Raw genomic sequence first — 23790 nt, 5'->3', positions numbered from 1 at the left:
TTTGATTTCTTTCACCAGTGTTTTATAGTTTTCCATTTATAAATCTTTTGTTTCTTTAGGTAGATATATTTCTAAGTATTTTATTCTTTTTGTTGCAATGGTGAATGGAATTGTTTCCTTAATTTCTCTTTCTGTTTTCTCATTGTTATTGTATAGAAATGCAAGGGATTTCTGTGTGTTAATTTTATATCCTGCAACTTTACTATATTCATTGATTAGCTCTAGTAATTTTCTGGTTGAGTCTTTAGGGTTTTCTTTGTAGAGGATCATGTCATCTGCAAACAGTGAGAGTTTTACTTCTTCTTTTCCAATCTGGATTCCTTTTATTTCTTTTTCTGCTCTTATTGCTGTGGCCAAAACTTCCAAAACTATGTTGAATAGTAGAGGTGAGAGTGGGCACCCTTGTCTTGTTCCTGACTTTAGGGGAAATGCTTTCAATTTTTCACCACTGAGGATAATGTTTGCTGTGGGTTTGTCATATATAGCTTTTATTATATTGAGGTGGTGGTAGTCACACAGTCATGTCCGACTCTTTGTGACCCCAGGGACTGAAGCCTGCTATGCTCCTCTGTCCATGGGATTCTCCAGGCAAGAATATTGGAGTGGGTTGCCATTTCCTTCTCCTATGTTGAGGTATGTTCCTTCTATTCCTACTTTCTGGAGTGTTTTTATCATAAATGGATGTTGAATTTTGTCAAAGGCTTTCTCTGCATCTATGAGATAATCATATGGTTTTTATCTTTCAATTTGTTAATGTGGTGTATTATATTGATTGAGTTGCAGATATTAAAGAATCCTTGCATCCCTGGGATAAAGCCCACTTGGTCATGGTGTATGATCTTTTTAATATGTTGTTGGATTCTATTTGCTAGAATTTTGTTAAGGATTTTTGCATCTATGTTCATCAGTGATATTGGCCTGCAGTTTTCTTTTTTTTGTGACATCTTTGTCTGGTTTTGGTATTAGGGTGATGGTGGCCTCATGGGATGAGTTTGGAAGTTTACCTTCCTCTGCAATTTTCTGGAAGAGTTTGAGTAAGATAGGTGTTAGCTCTTCTCTAAATTTCTGGTAGAATCCAGCTGTGAAGCCGTCTGGTCCTGGGCTTATATGTATATATGTATATAATTATTATATATAAATAAGTTATTATAATTACATATACACATATATATGTGGATTTACATATATATAAAACTGAATCACTTTGCTGTACACCTGAAACTAACACAACACTGCAAATCAACTAGGCTTCAATAAAATTTTTTTAAAAATAAAAAATAAATGAATGCTTATAGAGCCATGACACATGTGGGTCCCAGAAGAGTGTGACCTTTTAAAATACACAGCCAATGCAACCAAATAATTTCAAACATATGCAGGATTTTACTTGTATCTCTCAAATACACTAAGAGGCCTCACTTCTACTACGTCCTTCCACTGTCTGAGAATTAGTTGTATTATCATGTTTGTGTGTATTTATGTGTGTGTATGTATATTGAGCATCATGCCCCAAGTTTTTTTGTTTAATTAAAAAAATATTTATTTACTTGGCTGTGACAGGTCTTGTTGCAGCACACCGGCTCATTAGTTGTGGCATGTGGGATCTAGCTCCCTGACCAGGGATTGAACCCCAACCCCCTGCATTGGGAGTTCAGAGTCTTAGCCACTGGATCACCAGGAAAGTTTCTTTATCTCCATTTTTAACAAGGTTTTCTCCTTTCCTCAACTATATTTTGTGTCCCCCAAACCAGAGACCTACTATTTTTACCCTCTAGTCTTCTGCCAAAGTGGAAAAGTGACAGCCATCCAGGGACACAGAGAAGGGGAGACCTGCCCTGAGACAGTTTGCCTCCAATCCTTCTTATTTTAGCTACATCCCCTTTACTCAGTGGGCTTCCCTGATAGCTCAGTTGGTAAAGAATCACCTGCAAAGAAGGAGACCCTGGTTCAATTCCTGGCTCAGGAAGATCCCCTTGGAGAAGGGACAGGCTACCCACTCCAGTATTCTTGGGCTTCCACAAGTCTAATTCCTTTAACTCAGTGGCTCAGTGGTAGAGTCCGCCTGCAATGCAGGAGACGTGTGTTCAATCCCTGGGCCAGGAAGATCCCCTGGAGGAAGGCATGGCAACCCACTCCAGTATTCTTGCCAGGGAAATCCCATGGACAGAAGGATAGGCTACCCACTCCAGTATTCTTGGGCTTCCCTTGTAGTTCAGTCCACAGGCGGGCTACAGTCCACAGTCCATAGGACTGCAGGGTCAGACATGACTAAGTGACTGAGGATTAGCACCCCCAACACCTACTTCCTACTTAACAATTCTCCCTACTTCCAGCCTCTCAGGTTTGCTGAGAGTCACAACACAAGTCACTACTTGATTCATTTATTTCCTATGTCTATACTTCTGTTGTTATCGCCTCTCTCATTCACTCCTTCCTGGTATAGATGCCTTTTTAAAAAAACATCCCTTTAGAGTAGTTGCAGCAGGTTTTCAAAAGGAAACAAAATTGTTTTTAATCCACCTTTTTACCTAGAAGTCCTCTCTGAATATAATGAGGTTGTTGGGTTTTTCAAATTTCAATTATAATATATTTTTTCATTTGTAGCAATTCTATTGGTTCTTTTCAAGTCTACTCTGTTTAGAAGTATCTTGTTCCTGGATCACAGTTTCAAACTTCTCTCTTATTTCTTTAAACATATTAAATGTAGGTACTTTTAGAATTCTGTACTGATTATTGTCCATATCTGTAGTCTTCTGGGGTCTGATTGCGCTGTTTTGTTGTTCTCTGGTTTCCCTTCATGATATCTTATTTCCTTGTTTGTTTTGTGATTTTTGACCAGAAGTTGCTCATTTTCTTAGGCTTTTACGAGAATTCTTTGGGCTCTTAAGTTGAAGTTTCATTCTTCTAGAAATAATTTGCATTTGTTTCTGCCAGTCGCTTGGGGGAGACACTAACAACCTGGAAATACTTCAAATTAAATTCTAAATTTGAGATTTGGGGGGAGTACACAGTAAAATAAACGATGACCAGAAACCATGTGAGGCTGACTCAAGGTTAGGAAGTCTCAAAGGAGACTCTGCCCCTTCCCCTCACTGCCATCAGTCGTGACAAGCAACTTTCTTTACTGTATGGACCCTCCTCAGTGGTGGGTTTCTCACTTTCCCACTTACTGAAGGTGTTTTCCCTTGTGGGCCAAAGTCTATGCACGACTGGGTTTTCTGTTATACCTCAAAACCTGAGCTACTTTATCTCCTTTCCTCATGTCTTACGTTCAACAAAACCTTTCAGGGAGAAAGCCAGCTTGGCAATTCACTTGCCTCCCTGCTTTTACTTCCCCTCCTCATCCCAGAATTCTTTCTTTCTTGCCAGTTTAGCAATACATTTTAAAAGGTGTTTTTTTTATATTTTTATCCAGCATTTTAGTGGTTTCAATGGAAAGGATCACTCAGGATATCTAAACTGCCATATTGCCAGAGAAGAAAATTCCTACACATTCTAGAATTCTCCTCCCCTGGCCCTTTCCATCCCACTCTTCTCCCTTATCAAACAGCTCCTAGCAGTCTCTCCTCAAAAGGGAGGATGAGGAGAGAGGCAGAGACAGGAGAGGGCTGACGGGTATAAAGTAGAGAGGCCAGTGGACTAGAGATCTCCATAAAGTCAAGGAACTGATGAGTAGAAGTCCTTGAGCAGGTGAGTCGGGGCCTGGGGAGTTGAGGGGAGAATGTAGAGTGTTGGAATAAGTTTGCATCATTCCCTAACCACCAGGGAGTCCCACTTTATAGATAAAGTAGCCCAAAGAAAGGGTAACCATCTTGCTCAAAGTCATAGCTAGTTGAATGGATAGCCAGTGAAGGGCAGAACAAGGCCTGGAAGCCAGGTGTCTTGTTCCTAGGACACCACAGGATCCACATTCACACAAGAGGCCAGGGAGTCTTGGGGATCAAATACCTTGCCATAGTCAATGACCGGCAGCTCAATGCTGGGGAACAGATCTTGTACAATGGCATTGAAGAGGGGCACATCGATGGAAGTCAGCTTGGCAATATTCATATCTCTCATTGAGAGCAGCAGAACCTGGAGGGGAAAGACAGAGACTCAGGCTGGAGGAGCCAGAGCCCAGCTCTTCATTAGGCCTTTCCTCTCTAGAGGGGTGAGAGGCAGGAGCTAAGAACAAGGGAGGACTTCCCTGGTGGTACAGTGAACCAGAGTCTGCCAGCCATTGCAGAGGACATGCATTTGATCCCTAGTCTGGGAAGATACCACAGGACGTGGAGCAACTAAGCCTATGGGCCACAACTACTGGAGCCCCCATTCTAGAGGCTGGGAGTCGTAACTACTGAATCCGAGGGCTGCAACTACTGAAGCCCAAGCATGTAAAGACCGTGCTCCACAACAAGAGAAGCCACCACAATGAGAAGCCCATGCATGGCAACAAAGAGTAGCTCCCACTCACCACAACTAGGGAAAGCTCGTATGCAGCAATGAAGAACCAGCACAGCCAAAAATAAATAAATAAGAAATAACAATGGATACACCCAAGCTAGTCTTGAGCAACAGGACAGGTAGAACTTGGGCAACACCAAGGAGGGCTGGAAGAGTGGGAAAACTGATTGAGGGAAAGTAAGGATGTGAAAAACTCCAGTGAAGGCGCAGAGGACCAGTGGTGGTGGTGTTTAAGGGTCAAGACGACATCCTCAGTCTACCTCTTCATCAGACAGGTCGGGCTGCAGGCGGCGCTTTTTGCCAGCATAGCGCAGGAGGGAGGTGAGGGCACGCAGGCCGAAGTCATAGTGGTCCTGTCTGGAGAGCTGCTGCACAGCCAGAGAGTAGAGTGTGTACACCTTCTTGGCCAGAACCTGGAGGCCAAAACAGAGGAAGGAACCATCCATTTCCTCATAAATCCCTCTGCATTGTGTAGGGACAGTTACAGATATAAGAAGGTGGGTGCCCGGGCATGAAGCAGCTGGAGGACAAGGGATGGGAAGGTCTTGTGAATTGTGCCATCAAGGACCAGTGGCGTGGTAGAGGGAAGACCTCTCTCCTCTGGATTCTCCTGCCCCCATATCCTACTGAGAGTCAGGTACATTTCTTGTAGGATAAAATGACTGTGAGGATTTTGGGGAGGGGGGTTTCTTGGGCCCAGAGGGTAATCATGGATGAGAAATAAAGTATCGGAGACAAGAGATGATCAGAATACCTTGCAGTTGCCAAAGCCTTCCCCAAAAAGAATGATTTCTGCAATAAGTGTAGAGTCGGGCACCACCATGGCAATTGGCCGGAACATGGATTTAAGATTGTCAGGAAGCTCTGTGCGGCCAGCATAGCCTGGAAAACAGCACCACGTATTCAGAATCCATGAGAGTGTAAGCAAAAGTGTTGATTGCTCAGTCATGTCCAACTCTTTGAAACCCTATGAACTCTTTGAAACCCTCTCAGGCTCCTCTGTCCGTGGATTCTCAGGCAACAATAATGGAGTGGGTAGCCATTCCCTTCTCCAGGGGACACTGCTTCCCAAAGACCTACTTCCCCATCAATCCCATTCTCCCCATTCTCTGCTTCATCCTGAGCCCTCTCCCCAGCTCCATCTCCAAGATCTCTTCCTCTCTCATCTCAGCCCTGGCTTTTCCCACACCTCTCTGCTCTTCTTTCCTACCCCTGGCCCTTTCCTTACTTGCTGCAAGGCCCTGCTTCAGACTCAAATTACAGAGCTGTCTTGTTCCCATCTCTCCAAGTTTCATGGACTGGGTGGGCCAAAAATTTGTTCAGGTTTATTCATTAAGATGTTATGGGAAAACCTGAATGAACTTTGTGGCTGACCCAATATAACTCACTCGGTGCTAATAGAAATCGCAGCTGTTTCTCTGATTCTTTTAGTGCGGAAGCCCTTTCCTGTTTTCTCCTAGATCCTACCCACAGAGCTGTTCCTAGGCAACAGTGATGAGAGACCCTAGGCCCTGCACTTCAGGGAGGTTCTCTCATCTGACAAAAGGGATGGCAGATAGACCAGAACTCTAGGAGCTAGTTCAACAGAAGAAAAAAGCTAAGTACCTTGAAAGACTAGGATGAAATCTACGCACCCGAGCCAACACTAATCCCTTTAGGAAAGACCATAAGGTTGCTTCCCCTTCTCCTAGAAATGCATGTGTTCATCCTTTTCTCACACTTTGTTGCCTTTAGCAGCATTGCAGTTGGCTAAATGCACTGGCCTGGGGTGGGGGAGAGGAAAGATGCACAGACATTTGCCCCCAGGAGCCCCATCTACTCTACTCCCAGGCTCTTACCAGGGTTCATAGTGATGAAGATCCCACAGGACCACACCAGATTGATTTCAAAGCCCTCGAAATAGAAGCGGGTGAGGCCAGCAGCCAGGGCAGAAAGGATGGACAGGATCTGCTGGGCCACCACTGACAGCACCTCCACATTGATGCGGTTAAATTCATCAAAGCAGCCCCAGGCACCCGTCTGTAGTTGGGGGGAGGAGGGGCAGAGTTGCTGGGAGGAAGACAAGTGACCCTGGACTGGGAAAAACTAGAAACTGTGACTAACCTATCCTCCCCCTGAAGTGTTTGGCTAGAAACAGTGGCCTCTAAAATGAATGTGTGCAAGTGTGCATGTGTGAGTGTGTGTGAGAAGGGGCTGTGGTAGTTTTGTAGTTTCTGGCCAGAACTTTCCATCAGACAGGAAGGATCTAGGAGAATGCCTGAGAGTTGTGGGTAGGAAAGAGAGCAGGGTAGGGAACTTGTGGGTGTTGAGCGCCCCCAGCATGCACGACTTTACACTAGTTCTCTTACTGAATCCTTACATAACCTTCTGATTATGCAAATAAGCAAAGTGAGCTCAGGGAAGCGCAGGGACTTCCCCAGTTGTAAGAACTAACTGAGGCGATGCAGTGTCATCAGTTACAGGGCACTGAACCAGATCTGGGTTTCAGCTGATTTTCTGAAACTAAAAGATATGGAGGGGTCAGGCTGGTCCTGGCCAGGCTGGCAGGATGCTGACCTGAGCCAGGCCTGAGTACATCCGGCCCATGGACTTATAGTCCAGGCCCTCGGAGCAGTTGACCACGATAACGTATATGCCGAGGGCCTTGCCCAGGTCCTTGACCGTCTCGGTCTTCCCTGTGCCCGCAGGACCTTTGGGGGATCCGCCTCGATGCAGGTGCAGGGCCGTGGTCAGTGTCATGTAACACCTGTGAGTGGAGGACAGGATTCAGGCCAGACTCGTAGAAGCCTGGGCTCAGCTTTCACTGCCCCCACCCCAAACACCCCATTCATTCCCCACGGCAGACCTGTCGGTTAGGGGAGTGATGACGAGCCGGCCAGAGTTACCCAGGTACTCATAACCATACTGGAACTGTGTGTTGGTCTGACGGATCATACAGTCGTCGAGATCCTGGGAAACAGGGCAGAATAAGAGAGAGGTGGGCATGGAGGGAGAGTCAGGGCTGTGGCTGAGAGGAGGGCTGGAAGCATCAGGGAGAAGACTGGGGGCTCTGTTTAGAGTTGGAAAGAGGGATGGGTTTACAGCTCAGATGGAAACTGGCAATTGCGCTGCACATGTTCAGCCCAATCCATGGCAGCTGCCGATTAAGGGACACCTAGAGTGCCATCTATGGGGTCGCAGAGAGTCGGACACGACTGAAGTGACTTAGCAGCAGCAGCAGAGTGGGCACTCCCTGGAAACAGGCCTCTTCCCATTCCTGATGTGGCAGATCCAAGAGAGAGTTACCAGCTGGATTAGGGTGATGGGAGAGGACTGAGGGCTGGGCTGAGATATTACTCTTTTTAGAGAACATGAATTTCATCAAAGCATCAGTATCGGGTTTAGGGTACGAGAATGGGAAGCTGGCCCTTCTGCACCTTCTCCCAGTAGAATCGCAGTTGGCTGAGCCAGTCGAAGGAGTTGACATCCATGAGGCCACTCTTATAAAGCTTCTCCAGCACATCCCGGGCGTGGACTTCTATCGTCACCAGGGCCACAATTTTAAGGCGCATGATCTTGGTCAGGTTCCCCCTGATGGCCTCAGAGTACTTATTCAGTATTGACACCTGTGGAATGAGGCAGGGGGAAGGTGGGCTGAGCCACCAAACCCTAATCGCTTTTGTCCCAGCCTCGTTCTTCTTCCAGCTTTGATGCTGACCCCACCCTCACTGCAGTTCCTGACCTTCAACATCAGCCCAGGGAGACATACTTCTGACCCACCTGACCTCTCCTCGCTGGACACCTCCCATAATGCACCCCATTCTGACCCCTTCCCACCAGCTCATCACTAATTCTCACTCCAATGGATCAGCCCCTCCTTCCAGCTCTGATGCCAGGCCCTTGTCATTCTAGTGGTGTTTCCCCACCTGCTTTTTCTTCATGACCTTGAGGATCTTCTTGTCTGCCCGCTCCTTAGCTGTCAGCAGGCACTTGGTGACATCGGCTGTCCACTGGATCTGACTGGCGGTGATCACCATCTGGGGCACGTGTGGAGGCTGTATTCCAAAGGCCCATCCCTGGCCACCCACACAGCCCGGCTCCCATATCCTGGCTCATTCGGGACCAGGTGCTTCTCCTCTCAATATGCTTGACCTCTTCTGGAGGGTGGGCACAGGCCTAAGTCAGGAGCTAAGAGTCCAGCATGTAGGCTTCTGGGTCACAGCCCAGGACAGGGGGCAGGACACCTGCCTTTTTGGTGACTCCAGACCCTGTCTTTACACTGGCTGCTCCCTTGTGGCTCCATCCTCCTTGTTCCCTCATTTCTACTGACCCCAGCTCACCTGGCCAGCCCACTCCTTCACCCACTTGTCCCTCTTGTTGAGAAACTTCTTGAGAGCCAGGCGACAGTTCCGGAGAAGGTCCCGGAGGGTCACCCTCATGGTCCGCTCCACATCGCCAAGCCAGGACTGGGGGTGAGGCGAGAACAGGATGGCTCGGCCTCAGGGCCAGAGTAAAGAGTGCCCAGAGCAAAGGTGATTGGGAAGGAGGACCCCGGGGCTCTGGGGCCCAAGAGAAAAGTGGGAGCTGGGCAGCAGCTGGCTCGAGTCCATGAGGGGGATGGAGACCAGTGTCAGACGGACTTTCAGGAAAGCATGGTGGAGGTTAGAGTTTTAGGCATGGCAGGTGGGAGGCACAAAGTGACTAAGGCCCCTTCACAGAGATGGTCTCTCCTCATAGAGCCAGCAAAGTTAGAAGAATGAGCTTGCTTCTTAGACCCTGGCCACAGCTCACCTCCACAGGCCCTTCCAGAAGCACTGGGTGGAGGAAATCGATGTATTCACCGTCACCCGAGAACATTCCCAAAGCTTCCCATTTGCTGCCGGGTCCCCCAACCTGCAGAAGCAGGAAGCTGTTGAGCCCTTTGGGGGTCATTTCTGCTCCTCCCACCTCCCCCCCTATATTACCAGTTCTAGAAAGTTCTGTCCCAGATACCCAGAATCATTACTATCCCCCTCCTCTTGGAGGGGGATGGTCTCCTCGGAGGCCGTGAACTCACTGATGTCACCATCCCTCCCCTACCCTACTGCCCATCGTGGCCACCTCCACCGACCTTCTGCATTCTCAGCAGTTTGATGTTGTCAAAGCATTTTTTGAGGTGTGGCTGCACAGCCTCCGGGTTGCGGGACTGGCCCAGAATCTCCAGGAGGTCATCATTGGACAAGAAGTAGAAGCGGGGGAAAATATGGCGCTTGGTCTCTAAATACATATCCAGGGACTTCTGGATGTCTTCAAGGATTGTGTTCATTTCTATCAACGTGTCCAGGAGGCCTGGGGAGGAGAACAGTGAGTGACATTGGTCGTGGCCCTTTTACCATTGCCCTGAGTAGATCTGCAGCCTCCAACCATACCCACTCTGCCAGCTCACAGATGCTGGGGCGTAGACTGCCATATGGTTTCTGGAAGCAGAGAAGTGTCCCCTAATCACTCTTTTCCCATCCTCCTCATGAACTCATTATTAAGTGTTCATTATACACTATGGTATATATTATACATTATAATTAATTATGCATATGTGATTCCATTAATATAACTACATATCCCATCAGTCTCTTTCCACCAAAGAAGTAGGGGCTCTGCCAATCATCCCAAGAGCTTCTGAAAGTGAGAGACTGTTCTGCCCATAAATAATTCAGCAAGTTAAATCATTAGATTTAAATACACATCACATGAGCACAATGAAAAAGGTCCACCATCACTGGGACTGCCAGTGTTCCTCGTGATAGAGTGAAAAGAGTTCTAGAGGAAATTCCCTGGCAGTCCAGTGGTTAATACACTGAGCTTCCACTGCAGGGGGACATGGGTCTAATCCCTGGTCATGGAAGTAAGATCTGCAAGCTGCTGCTGCTGCTGCTGCTAAGTCTGCAAGCTACATGGTACAAAAAAAAAATGCACCTGACTGGGAGGCAGATGTGGGTCTTTCATTAATTAGCATGTTGGTTAACCTCAGGGAGGTTTTACCTCTTTGTAAAATAGTAATAAGATCCACCTCAAAGAATAATTCGCGCTATAAAATAAACCGTGTTCACATCTATAGGTTCTCAATAATGTTAGTTTCCTCCCAGAGTTAGATTTTGATTGGCTTATCCCCTGGTCTTCCCAGTCTCTAGCTTTATGAAGAAACTATGGATGCCCTAGAGTCTGAACTCCAAGGTGACCCTCAGGCCTTCAAGGACAGAGTCTACAAGCCATTAGAGCTTTTGAATGACCCCCTGATAGCCCCTGGAGACCACAAGGAGACCTGGTAGCCATAGACAACAGGGGTTTGTTCTGTGTGTTCAACCAAGAGAGAGTGTTGCTTTTATGGCTCTGCTCATACATTGACTTAGCAGTAGCAGTATACATTGTTCTAAAATGTAATTATGTCAATTATCTCAAATATTATTAATAAAAATTCAAGTTCTCACTCAATTTTGCACATCCTAATACTTATATATTATCAGAGTAATTGAAATAAAGTGTTGTTTTTTCTTTAATGTGTAGAGTTAAGGTTCTTGGGAAAATTTTTTCAATTGTTAGATTGGCCCAGGCAAATAAACAGGTCCTCCGTATCCCCTGCCAAAACTCTTCTCAGGCTATCTATCCGCCCATCCATTGCCCAACCTGACTTTCTGGTTCTTTACCCCTACTGACCACAAATAACCAGACCTCACCATTTATGCCCACATCTCCCCCTATCTCCTTACCCAATCTCCATGTCTATCAAATTGTGTACATTAAAGACTAGATAATCTATTAATAATAAACCAATTAAAGTCAAGGTAATAACAATAGAGCCTAGTAACCAAAGATTTTCTCTGTGCCATTTAATGGGATAAGTGCTTTATCTGCATTATCTCATTTACCTACATCATCTGATTGAATGGACCACATAGAGAAGAGTGATTCCTTAATCAGAGTTTTTTGAGACACAGTGCTAATAACAGCACTATCTTTATGCTAGACACTGCACTGAGTGCTATACACTCCTTTATTATCCTCACAAAGACCCCAAGAAATAGCTATCATTAACCACTCACTGTGGGAATTCCCTGGCAGCCCAGTGCTTAAGACTCCATGCTCCCACTGTTGGGGCCATGGGTTTGATCCCTGGTTGGGGAACTAAAATCCTACATCTTGCCTCTGGCAGGGCCAAAAAAAAAAAAAAAAGGTAAGATAAAATATGCTCCCCGCTCCTGACACACATATACATATACTACAGGCAAGGAAGCTGCAGTATGGAGGAAACAAGCTGCCTGAAGGCATGCAATCCGGAAGGCAGGATTTTGAACTCAAGTCTGTCTGATTCCATATTCCATCCTCTTCACTGCTCTACTGTACTCTGCTCAAATATGTGTTGAGTTTAATCTACAGAACTACTATGTAATGCTTAGAAGAGTTTAATCTACAGAACTATGTAAGGCTTAGGACAGTTGGGTACAATGGTCAGTCTTTCAGTAAATGAAGCATGTGGGGCCTTCCCTGGTGGCTCAGTGGTAAAGAATCCACCTGCCAATGCAGGAGAGATGGGTTCGATCCCTGATCCAGTAAGATCCCACATGGCAAGGGGCAACTAAGCCCCCTCGCCACAACTGCTGAGCCTGTGCTCTAGAGCCAGGGAGCCACAGCTACTAAGCCCTCACGCCTAAAGCCTATGCTACACAACAAGAAGGTAGCCCCTGCTCTCCACACCTAGAGAAAAGCCATGGAATAACGAAGACCTAGCATAGCCGAAGACAAATACAATTCTTTTTAAAGCTTTAAAAAAAACATGAACCATGTGGCCCTGACCTCACACGCACAGAGCACCCGCCGAGGCTGTGTCAGGGCTCAAACCTGGATAGTGGGTGCTCCGGAGAGCATTGGGGTCCTTGTTCACCCGGTCCATAATGGCCTTCCAGTTGCCATTGACTTGGTCGAATAAGCCTGATTCATTGGGCAGCTGCTTCCGGATGTCCTCTCCCAGGAAGATGTTCTGAAGGGCCAATAAGGGGTGTGAGAGGCTGTTTCCCACACCCTCTCCACTCTCTGCTCCCTTTGCTTAGACCAGGAGAGACAATGAAAGAGAAGACGCATCAGAACCAAAGGGTGAGGGGGTCCCTGGTGGTTCAGTGGTAAAGAATACACCTGCCAACACAGGAGACACGAGTTCGGTCCCTGATCTGGGAAGATCCCACATGCCACCAAGTGACTGAGCCGGGGAGCCATGACTATTGAGTCCAAGTGCCCTAGAGCCTGTGCTCTGCAAGAGAAGCTGCTGCAATGAGAAGCCTGAGCACCGCAACGAGAGAGGAGCCCATGCAGCAGTGACAACCCAGCACAGCCAAAAATAAATTAATCAGTAAAATTAAAAAAAAAAAAACCCAAAGGGATGTCTAGGTTCTAGAACCAAACTTGGGATTGGGAGGCCAAGTATAAGGGTTCAAGAAGAAAAATGGAAGGAGAACAAAGGCTTTTCAAGGAGGAAGCTGAGGGTTCAGATGCTTAGGTCCTAGATGAAAAGTGGCTTTAGAGGTGGGACAATGGAGCTGAAACTAGGGCAACTATCTAGATCCTCTGCAAAGAAAGGAGATAGGATATCTCCTATCCAGGGGATATAGGGAGAGCTCAGGCGGTGATACTAACCTCGAGGTACATCCACTGACGCTGCACTGTGAGCACCATCTCAATCACTTCCAAGATGAGGGAGAGGCAGCGCTCCCAGTGGTCCACATCTTTCTCAAAGGCCTTGACAAAGCGAGATGCTTTCATGGTAGACAGAGCCACCTGGTTATCTTCCAGGGCCTGAAATACTTCTTCTGTCCCTCTGGGGTGAAATGTATCAGAATCATAGTCCATCCCCACCTGCCAAACCTGGTCCCTGCTCCGCAGCCCAGGTCCCACAGCCTTGTCTACCTGAGTCGGTGATGGCCCTTATCCTTGTAGGGCACTATGTCAAGCTGAATCACATCCCAGGTCTTGGCAATGTTCTGTAATGCCTGTGGGGGACAGATCAATCAGATACTGAGTCCCCAAGGGTAACAGGAGCTGGGAGGGACCCTCAGATCATGAAAAGCTGGAAGCCTTTGCTCCAGAAAGCTGAGGAAACAGGGGAGTATAGGAGAGGACTCTGTCATACCAGTTCTATAGCCAGCTCTTTGGTAGCTGAGGCAGAGATCTCCCCAATTTTCTCTACATGCTGATCCATCCCAAGCTCCACGATCTGCTCCAAGGTGAAGCTTTCTGATTCCTGATCAAACTCACGTTGGACCTCATCCCTGACCTGATCCCAGTGCCTGTAGGCGGGGACAAAAGGTCAGATCAGCTGGGGACAAAAAGTCAGCAGGGCCTACCGGGAAGTGTGAGCATTGCTCCCTAACTTTCTTCCATTGGGATATTATGATTCCGTGCCTTTATTAATCCAAGATTCAACAGATATTTCCTAAATAGGCTCTAAGATCCCATTTTAGGCACTGTGGGGAATACAGAGATTGAGCTGCTGACTCTAGAAGAGGAGTTCAGATGGATGATCGCAGGTTTACTAGAGATGAGGTGCTGGGCCAAGTGCTCTACATGAGGCATTTCATTTTAATGGTCCCTCTATAAATGTTATTCCATTTATAGGTGAAGAAATTGAGGCTTAGTGAGGTTAAATAACTTAAGTAAATAAAGTGGTTAGGTTATACTTAATCGTATAATGGATATTAGTGAAGCACTGCCAAAAACATCATGCTAGAGGCAATATAAAAGAACTAAAACTATTTACTCCTAAATGGATATACAATTATTAAAATACCACATATGAAATAGTCTATGCTAGCCTCAACAGTTTCAAAGTCCTCCTCTATAACATGATAAGTTCCAGATGCATTAAAAGAATTAAACTTGAGAAGCAAAATTATAAAGTATGCAAAGAGAGTACGGAGATACTGCATTGACAGCTCTGGGATTGGCAAGGGCCTCTTCAGGCACAAACATAAAAACCTTAAAGGACAAATGTTAGACTTTGAACTACAAAATTCAGGCTTTTGTGGGACAGAAGACATAAAGTAGAGCTATGATAGACAACATAAATTGAGAGGAGACAGAAGGGAAGGAGCCAAGAAGGCCAGAGAACCCAGAACAGTGTGACAGACAGGGGAAGGCAATGGGCTCTTGGGACGCCTCCTTCAGGGTGTGTGTTGGTGGACAGAGGAGCAGAGCGAGGTGGGAACGCGATGGAGGGAACAACCGGGAGAACCAGGTGACCGCCAGGCTAGACCACAGTGTAAGGGGCAGCCTCACCGCTCTCGAAGGGCGGGGTTTCTCAGGTCCGAGATGAGCGGCATGGTCCTCTTGAACTGCTCTATTTTGGAGCGAGTGGTTTCAATAATTTCCCAGTTTCGGTCCTGAGCATAAGCAAGAGACGTCAGGAGACCTGCCCTCCTTTCCAGCACAGCCCGCCTTCCTCAGCCGCCTGCCCGCGGCCCTCCACCCTCGCCTCACACACCTTGTACTCTTTGGCCAGTCTAGTGAGGCGGCGAAACAGCCCGTGGGCCATGGTCTCCATGGCCTCTGTCTGCAGGGTCAGGAACCGGCCCATCTTCCACTGGCTCCAGTTTTCCTCCCAGTCTCGGGTGATCTCCCAGACTTGCTGCAGCGCGTCCAGCTCCTTTGGGGCCCAGACCAGACAGGTGACAGAGTCAGGTGACTCCCACCTTCCTTCTCCCTGACAAATGCCTCCTCTCATCCACAGGAGATTTTCCCTCCTGGCAACACAGAGCTGCCTCCCCATCAGTTCCACTGTTTTCTCCACTCTCTTGCTTTAAGAGCGCCTCAAGGAACAAGCACTTGAAAAGATCCTCAGTGCCATTAGTCAGTAGGGACATGCAAATCAAAACCACAGGGAGATATTTCACACCCACCAGAATGACTAGGGCCAAAAATAAAGGGAGAAGTGTTGACAAGGATGTGGAGAAATAGGAACCCTTGTACACTGCTGGGGGAGCGCAAAATGGTGCAGTTGCTGTGGAAAATAGCTTGGAGGTTCCTCAAAAAGTTAAACACAGAGTTACTATGAGATCAACAATTCCACTCCTATGTCTATACCCACAGGAATTGGAAATGGGAACTCAAACATATGAAAGTACAGGCATAGTCAGAGCAGCACTCCTTACAGTAGCTAAAAAGTGGAAACAACCCAAATGCCCGTTGACAGGTTAATGGATAAACAAATGTGGTATATCCATACAGTGGAATATTATTCACCCATAAAAAGGAACGAGATACTGACACATGCTGCAGCATGGATGATCCTTGGAAATATTAGACAAATGTAAGAAGCCATACACAAAAGTCACATATTACATGCTTCCATTTATACGGAATATACAGAATAGGAAAAATCCATGTGCAGTTGACCATTAAAAACCATGAGGGTGAGGGACACCAACCCTCTATGCAGTGGAAAATCTGTGTATAACTTATAGTCCACCCTCCATATCTGCAGTTTATCTATATCCAGTTTCCCATCTGTGGATTCAACCACACATTGTGTAGTATTATAGTATTTACTATTGTAAGATATCCATGTATAAGTGGACCTTACCAGTTCAAACCCAGTGTTGTTTAAGGGTCAACTGTACATAGAAAATAGATTAGTGGTCGACAGGGGCTGGGGGAGAGGGAACAGGGTGGGGTATGATTGCTGAAGCGTTTCTTTGGGGGGTGATGAAATATTTTAGAATTATAAGTGATGGTTGTACAACATCGTCAATGTACTGAATGCCACTGAATTGTTCATTGTAAAATGGCTCTTTTGCTCCCCAAGTTTTACCTTTGTTTTTAAAAAAAGCTCCTCGTGCACCCATCTTCCTGGTCCCAGGTGTTTTTTGAGGCCCATGGGACCCCTTCTTCGGCCTACTACCCCCTCCCCTGGGTCGCCATGAGGGCCTTGCTAGGCACACCACCTTCTCCAGGTTCTGCAGGTCCTTGGAGGCTGGCTGCTCGATCTTGAAGATGCCCAGGTTGGCACGGAGGATGTTTTCTTCCTCCCGCATGGCGTTCAGCATGGCCCGCACGTGGGCGATCTGCTCCAGGGCTGCCTGGTGCCCCACATTGCTGGTGAAGGGGCCTGTGGAGTGTCCAAGGTGAGGTTCAGATTCTCACTCAAGGCCAAGGTCCTCTGAAAGGCCATTGTGGCTCGCCTACCTCTTTGTGTATAAATCTCACTTCTCTCTTCCCACGAGAGAAGGAAAACAAGAGGGGACCCATTGAAAAGAATGCATTGAAACTACTAACTGTGGCTGGAGAGTCAGTAATGAGATGAAAAGCTGGTGTAAGGAAACTGGAGATGTGAGCAGGGCTGCTGCCTTCCAGCCAAAACTCAGTGACAACAGGTGTATCACTGACAGCAGTGCCTGGCTCTTTCCCTTGTTTGGCACTTTCCTGGGACCCACACTTTGAAAGACTGGGTCAAGACAAGGGAAAAGCAGAAGGAAAGGTTGCGAGAAGGGTACCTTTGCCTTCAAATTCTTCCAGAAGATTGTGTGCTTTCTTCTTGAAGTCATCAGCTGAGTGAATGAGGCCTGTCTTGAACTTTTCCTTGTGTTTCTTCAGCATCTGTTCACTGTCCAGCAGTGTTTGCTGGAAGGCAACCCATTCCCCACTGAGACTGTCCAGCATTTCCAGCACCTGGGGACATCACAAAGGGGAGGGTGGCCCACAGAGCTCTTCCTGTCCCACCAACTCCCAGAAGAACTCGTTTCCAATCCTCTAGACCAGAGTCTGTGGCCAAGTTCCAAGCTCTTGGGCAACAAGGCCCAAACAGATCGAGCAGTTGCTGGGCCTGAAAGAAATCCTCCAGCTGACCCGAAAGAGCACACAAATGAACTTTGGCTCTCAGAGGCTCTGGGGCCTTGCACCTTCTCCACCACTCACTTCTCTGCTCTCCCTCCTGACAGCCAACGGCCTGGGGCTGGGATGGGCTGCTGGAACTCACATCGTCCTGGACTGGCACTTCGTACTTCTCGAGGATGGCAAATTGCTCGTGAATGGGAGGGATCTGTGTTTCCATGGTGGGCAGTTCGTGCTGCAGGGTCTCCATGAGTTGCAAACTGACCCCGAGCTCCTCCAGGGTCTGGGGAAGGCGGCTGATTCTGCAGGCAGGGGAAGAGAGAGGGGGTGGGTGGGAAGGCCAGGTCTACTCTCCCCAACTGGTGGCCTGAGCCAGTGTGCCCCCGCCCACCGACGGCCTGTCCGCATACTTCTCCGAGTTCTCCTGCAGGTAGGTGTGCAGCTCCAGGAGCCGCCTGGCTGCCATCTCCTTGAGCAGGGTCGTGAACTTGTTCTGCCACTCGTTGCAGTGCTGCACCAGAGAGAACTTGAGGTGCGAGCAGTCCAGGAGCACAAACTGGATGTTCAGGACCGTCTCCTCCTTCTGCACATTATTAGCCACCTCTGTGTAGCTGAAAGGGCCCACACATCCCCGCTAGGACAGCTTTTCCTTGGCAGACGTGCCGGACGCCCTGACTGGGTGGTATTTTCCGCCCACCCAGCATCCTTCTGACCCCGGGTGTGCCCCACTTCAACCTGCCCGGGGCAAACGGGTGATGGTGTCATTTTCCCTTCACTGCTTCCAGACTCCTTGGTCTGATTTCAAGGCACAGAGATCCAGGCTGAGTTCACACAGTCCTGCTCACTAGCTCTGTGCCCTCAGGCAGGTTATTTAACGGCTCTGAGCCTTAGTCTCCTCATCTGTAACATGGCAATGAGAACAGAACCCACCCCGTGAGGCTGTGGAGAGGATGACGGTGGCTGCTGTACATAATGCCCTCTGCTGACTTCCTTTCTGGATGCTCACTATTTGGTGAACACGTTCTCCCTGGCCATCTCTGCCTGCTGGCATCCTATCCATTCTAAAGAGGCCAGCCCAAAAGGCACTCCTTTCAACCACATCCTTCCTCCTCTAACATCCCCAAGTTGGACATTCTCTCTCCTTCCACTGAACCGCCCAACACCTTGCATGCCTCACCCACAGTGCTGATCACAGGGAAGCTGATATAAGAGCAATGAGCATGTTGGCCCATGCAGGCTTCAAAGTTCACACAGTGCTTCCACATGTACTTAATAACCTCACAACCTTATGTGGTTGATAGTATAACACTGATTTCACAGAAGACTGAGGCCCAGAGAATGAGAGGAACCAACCTGAGATTATACGGCTGGTAAATGGTGGAGATGGGATTTCAACATTCCTCAAGACCCCACAGCCACTGCTCTGTCCGCAATATTTGTATCTTTCCCACTGCACTAGAGCCCTTGGGAGGAGAAAACTTGCTCTTTTTTGTTTTAATTCTTCATGACCCATAAGACAATGGTGGTTTTTGAACAAATGAATGAATGACTAGAGGACAAAGAGATGAGGGTTCAGATCAGAACATAAGAATCTTCTTCAGGGACTTCCCTGGTGGTCCAGTAGTTAAGAATCTGCCTTCCAATGCAGCAGACGTGGGTTCAATTCCTGGTCAGGGAACTAAGATCACGTGCTGTGGAGCAACTAAGCCCATGTGACAAAACAAGAGAAAGCCCATGTGCCGAAATGAAGGTGAAGCCCAAAATAAGTAAATTACTTAAATAAATTTTTAAAAATAGAAGCTTCTTCAATTTAACTCCTGTCTGCACTTTTAAAATGAAACTGTTCACATTTCTTACCTTTCAGATCCTTAGCATCTCTCCTCTTCCAGCGGGATCCTATGGTACTCCCCACAAGAGCAACTTTTCCCTTAAATCTCTTTTATTTTTTGGCAAAAAGTCTTTTATTTTTGACAACTCTTTAGGGTTTTTAAAATTAATTTACTTATAATTGGAGGATAATTGCTTTATAGGGTTTTTAAGTTACTAACCACATGCATATTTTACTTTCTAAAAGCCATAAACTCTAATGATGCTCTCAAACATAATAAGTGAGAAATGGATTCCATATTAACTTTTTAAGACTCTAATTATATGAATGACAATGTGTGAATTTGTACAGGTGTACAGAGAGTTCTGGAATGACACATAGAAAGATTTTTAAGTATTTTTATAAAAAAAAAAAACAAGTTTACTGTAAAGAGTCTCTTGATCAAAGTGAAAGAAGAGAGTGAAAAAGTTGGCTTAAAGCTCAACATTCAGAAAACAAAGATCATGGCATCCAGTCCCATCACTTCATGGCAAATAGATGGGGAAACAGTGACAGACTTTATTTTTGGGAGGCTCCAAAATCACTGCAGATGGTGACTGTAGCCATGAAATTAAAAGACACATTCCTTGGAAGGAAAGTTATGACCAACCTAGACAGCATATTAAAAAGCAGAGACATTACTTTGCCAACAAAGGTCTGTCTAATCAAGGCTATGGTTTTTCCAGTAGTCATGTATGGATGTGACAGTTGGACTATAAAGAAAGCTGAGTGCTGAAGAATTGATGCTTTTGAACTGTGGTGTTGGAGAAGACTCTTGAGAGTCCAAGTCTTGCAGTCCAAGGGACTGCAAGATCCAATCAGTCAGTCCTAAAGGAGATCAGTCCTGAGTTTTCACTGGCAGGACTGATGCTGAAGCTGAAACTCCAATACTTTGGCCACCTGATGTGAAGAACTGACTCATTGGAAAAGACCCTGATGCTGGGAAAGATTGAGGGCAGGAGGAGAAGGGGACAACAGAGGATGAGATGGTTGGATGGCATCACCGACTCAGTGGACATGAGTTTGAGTAAACTCCAGGAGTTGGTGATGCACAGGGAGGCCTGGTGTGCTGTGGTCCATGGGGTCACAAAGAGTCGGACATGACTGAGCAACTGAACTGAACTGAACTGACTGTGACAGAATGTTCTAGACTCATTTATAAATTTTAAACATATAATAATAAATCATTATTACTATACTGTTTTGAGAAGACTGATGGAAACTCTAAATTGCTGATGTGGTGTTTCAGCAGAGAGATTGGTGGGAAAAAAATCTAATTGACGTTTCGTTTTTTCCCAGCTCTCACTGGATCCCTACCGCCTTAAGAAACAAAGGTCCAGTGCCTTTCTTCTCATTTTCTGCCCACTCCTCGGTCTCCAGGCCAGACCCCTTCCTATGGTCCTCACAGCTCCTTACCGGGCAATGTCAGCATCAAAGGAAGAGACAGGCGGGTTGAGGCGCTGGTATCGGCGGATGAAGGAGTCCTTGTTGATCTCCCAGATCTCTCGGTACATGTCCCAGGTCTTGAGGTAGTTCTGTAGCAGGCTTGCATTGTTGGTCATGCCACTGCTGATCTGGGCCTGGATCTTCTTGATGTCCTCATCCCGTTCTTCAAGACCCAGCAAGATACTTCTCACTAACCTCCACCCCGAAGCTCCAGCCCAGCCCCTGGCAACTGCCCCAGAGTCTCCCCTCCAACATCACTTTCCCAAAGAAACACACTCAGATGTGAGTAGTAGAAAATGAAGCAGGAAGCAGAACATAAAAGAATGACTCTGTTCTGGGGGAAACAGATGTCTCACCTGTTGGTATCCAGGCCTCTTACATCCCAGCCCTGTTACCCAAACAATTCCTTCCGGGTCTCCTCACCCCAAACTCCAAATCCCTTGAGCATCAGTCACCTAATTTTGACCCCTGTCTGTGTCCTGTCTCCCTTCCACAATCCAGCCCCTTGACCTGGGTTTTCTACCATCCACGGAGACAACTGGCCAGGTATGTCCGGAAAGAGCCCTGGTCTCTTCTCCTAGCTCCACATGGTCCTAGGGTTTGGTTTTTTTTTTTTTTCAATTAATTTTTTTTTTTTTGGTCACACCACGTGGCATGTGGGATCCTAGTTCCGCAACTAGGGATCAAATCCAAGCGTCCTGCACTGGAAGTGCGTGTGGAGTCTTAACCACTGGACTGCCAGGGAATTCCCTCATCTGGTCCTAGGCTTTTGATACCCCTGCACTGGATGCCTACTCACCCACGATGGTGTGGATGGGCTCACGCTGAAACTTGCGCTTGATGAGAATTTCAGGGAGGTGGCGGAAGACGGAGATGGTGGAGAAGAGGTGGCTGCCGATGTCATTGACCACACTAGCCAATGTCTGCAGAGTGGGAGAGAACTCCACCTGTGGGAGCACCATGGGGAGGGCTCAGCACAGGCCCTGGAGGAGGTGAGTTCAGCACTAGGCAGTCTGGACACCTCAGAACCAGGCCTGGAGGCTGTAGGACAAAGCCAACACCTAGGGCCAAGTCTAAGGATTAACAGAAACTGACAAAGTATGATGGTTTCAGGATGTTTGGGGCAAAGTGGTTCCCACCCACCTGGGCCACACCTCCCTGAAGATCATTCTTCAAAATGACAAGCACTCGAAAGAGTGGGTTGGGGGTGGTCTTGCCATCCCCATTGATGGCCTTGGACAGTTCCAACAGAGACCACTTCACATTCAGCCTCAAGGCATCCTCCATCATGCGGTCCAGCCGAATTGTGTACAGCATCCACTGCTGCTGAATCTGTGGGAAGAGTGGGGAAGAGAATCCCTCAGGCAAAACAGAGCAGGTCCTGGGAAATGAGAACCAGCCAATAGGGAGGGAAATGAGTTGTTTTAATAGAAAGGAAGACATGTAGGAAGAGGCTGAAAAGCTGAAGGTTGGGTGAATCCAAGGCTAAAGCGGGATGTTTGAGAGGCACACACAGAATCAGGGTGGGGAGGGAGGGGGATGACCAAGAGAAGGTTCTGATGGGGCTGCGGGGGGCTGGGGATCTGCTCACCCACAAAGCCCTGGCCACAGGACCCTTACCTCAGGACCATCATTCTTGAAGACTTCATAGGAGTTGGTCATGATGGCCACCACATCCTGATGCAGGCTCATCAATTTCTGTTGCATGGCTGCCCTATGCTCTCTTTGGTCCTCTTCAAATTCCAGGTCCCTGTACACCCGTTTGCCGCTGATGCGCACCAGCAGTGTCTCTGATATCTCTTGGGCTCGCCAGCCGATGGTCAGAGTGGATGCCTTGAACTCATTCACAATCGTCTGCACCTGGAGTCAGACCCCACCCATGGGGGAGTTTGGGAACAGATCCTCTGGGCCTAATTCCATCCTCCCATCTATTCTCTAGCTAGAGTTACTGACAATAAAAAAAGAAAAGTCCTTCACTAAACACACTTCATTTCTTTCACACAATTCCCCTGGTCTCTCTGCCACTACCCGAGACTTGGGTATTAAGTACCCACATGTCAGCTTTTCAGTCAGCCTTGCAGACCTTTAGACTCTAATGACCATGACCTACCTTGCTGGCATGTATGCGGCACTCTGTGATGAAAAAAGCACTGGCCCCCTTCAAGGCCCAGTGCAGCTTCTTGAGCCCAGGGTGGATCTTCTTATCCAGGAACCGGATACGTTCTTTGAACAGGGCCTGCTCATCTGGGGACAGCATGGCAATGATCCTGCGAGCAAGAGAAGGCCAGTAGCTAAATGGGGACAAGCTCAGATAGACCTTACCTCCACACCAGGACGAAAAGTTCATGATTCTAGGCAAGGACTTTCCGATACAACTTTCTGTGATGATGGAAATGTTTTGCCATTTGTGCTGCCCAGTATGGCAGCCACTAGCCACATGTGGCTGTGGGGCACTTGAAATGTGGCCTGTGCAAATGAGTAACTGAATTTTAAACTTTTATTTAATTTCGATTAACTTAAATAGAAAAAACCACATGCATCTAGTGGCTACTGTACTGGACAGGACAGTTCTAGACACCCAAACAAGACTGCTGGTCCCATCCCTTTGGACTCGAAATGGCCTGAGAAAGGTACCCAATTTCAAGCAAAGCCTCACTTAAGAGATGAGTGCCAATGGGATTAAGAGGAGGGCCAGCATGGCCTTGCTTGGTTCCACCAACCTTTTGTTGTTATGGGCCCATAAACCTAATGCTATCAACTTCCTTCACAGAGAAGTGACTCAGGCCAACAATATACATGGTCCAAGTGCCTGATGGGGTGGGAGGGGACCTGTTGTTTTGCTCTGTACTCTAAAGATAGAAGACAACACTGCAAGGGACAGGAATAATCGTAGGGCCACATGAGAGAGAATAGGAAAACTTTTTTTTTTTGAGATGGACAAAATATGAAGGATGTGTACTGTAGGAATGGACAATATCATGGGGCAGATAAAAGACAAAGAGAGGGTAGGAAGTGGCATGCGGGAGGGCTTCAGTGAGGAATGAGCCCTACCTGTTGTAGTCCCGAGCGACAAGCAGCAGGTTTTCTTGAAGAACGCGCAGGTCCTCAGCACGTTCAGCCACATTCACCACGTAATGGGGTGTCTCAAACAGCAACCGCTCCCAGTAGTCAATCTCCACAAAGAGGATCGACAGGGTCCTTGGGGA

At 47.4% G+C, this 23790-nt stretch overlaps 1 protein-coding gene across 1 annotated transcript in view; it reads right to left on the bottom strand.

Moving 5' to 3' along the window:
* Positions 1-23790, bottom strand: part of DNAH2 (dynein axonemal heavy chain 2) — a 104444-nt gene that overhangs the window by 40842 nt on the left and 39812 nt on the right. The window contains exons 15-41 of the mRNA XM_069542841.1: positions 23636-23782; positions 22695-22851; positions 22205-22444; positions 21728-21916; positions 21384-21531; positions 20555-20747; positions 17682-17882; positions 17417-17573; positions 16935-17109; positions 16386-16549; positions 14927-15088; positions 14722-14825; positions 13577-13733; positions 13354-13436; positions 13084-13264; positions 12295-12433; positions 9533-9750; positions 9214-9315; positions 8763-8888; positions 8349-8459; positions 7860-8048; positions 7289-7392; positions 7000-7189; positions 6282-6462; positions 5198-5325; positions 4704-4856; positions 3949-4074 (exon numbers count right to left, since the gene is read on the bottom strand). Of these exons, the coding sequence (XP_069398942.1) occupies positions 3949-4074; positions 4704-4856; positions 5198-5325; positions 6282-6462; positions 7000-7189; positions 7289-7392; positions 7860-8048; positions 8349-8459; positions 8763-8888; positions 9214-9315; positions 9533-9750; positions 12295-12433; positions 13084-13264; positions 13354-13436; positions 13577-13733; positions 14722-14825; positions 14927-15088; positions 16386-16549; positions 16935-17109; positions 17417-17573; positions 17682-17882; positions 20555-20747; positions 21384-21531; positions 21728-21916; positions 22205-22444; positions 22695-22851; positions 23636-23782 (4225 nt within the window). The remainder of the gene's footprint in view (positions 1-3948; positions 4075-4703; positions 4857-5197; positions 5326-6281; positions 6463-6999; positions 7190-7288; positions 7393-7859; positions 8049-8348; positions 8460-8762; positions 8889-9213; positions 9316-9532; positions 9751-12294; positions 12434-13083; positions 13265-13353; positions 13437-13576; positions 13734-14721; positions 14826-14926; positions 15089-16385; positions 16550-16934; positions 17110-17416; positions 17574-17681; positions 17883-20554; positions 20748-21383; positions 21532-21727; positions 21917-22204; positions 22445-22694; positions 22852-23635; positions 23783-23790) is intronic.

The sequence above is a fragment of the Ovis canadensis genome, chromosome 11 (assembly GCF_042477335.2).
Source record: "Ovis canadensis isolate MfBH-ARS-UI-01 breed Bighorn chromosome 11, ARS-UI_OviCan_v2, whole genome shotgun sequence".
NCBI classification, from domain to species: domain Eukaryota; kingdom Metazoa; phylum Chordata; class Mammalia; order Artiodactyla; family Bovidae; genus Ovis; species Ovis canadensis.
The sequence above is the reverse complement of the archived record's forward strand: the minus strand, read 5'-3'. Positions and strand labels throughout refer to the sequence as shown.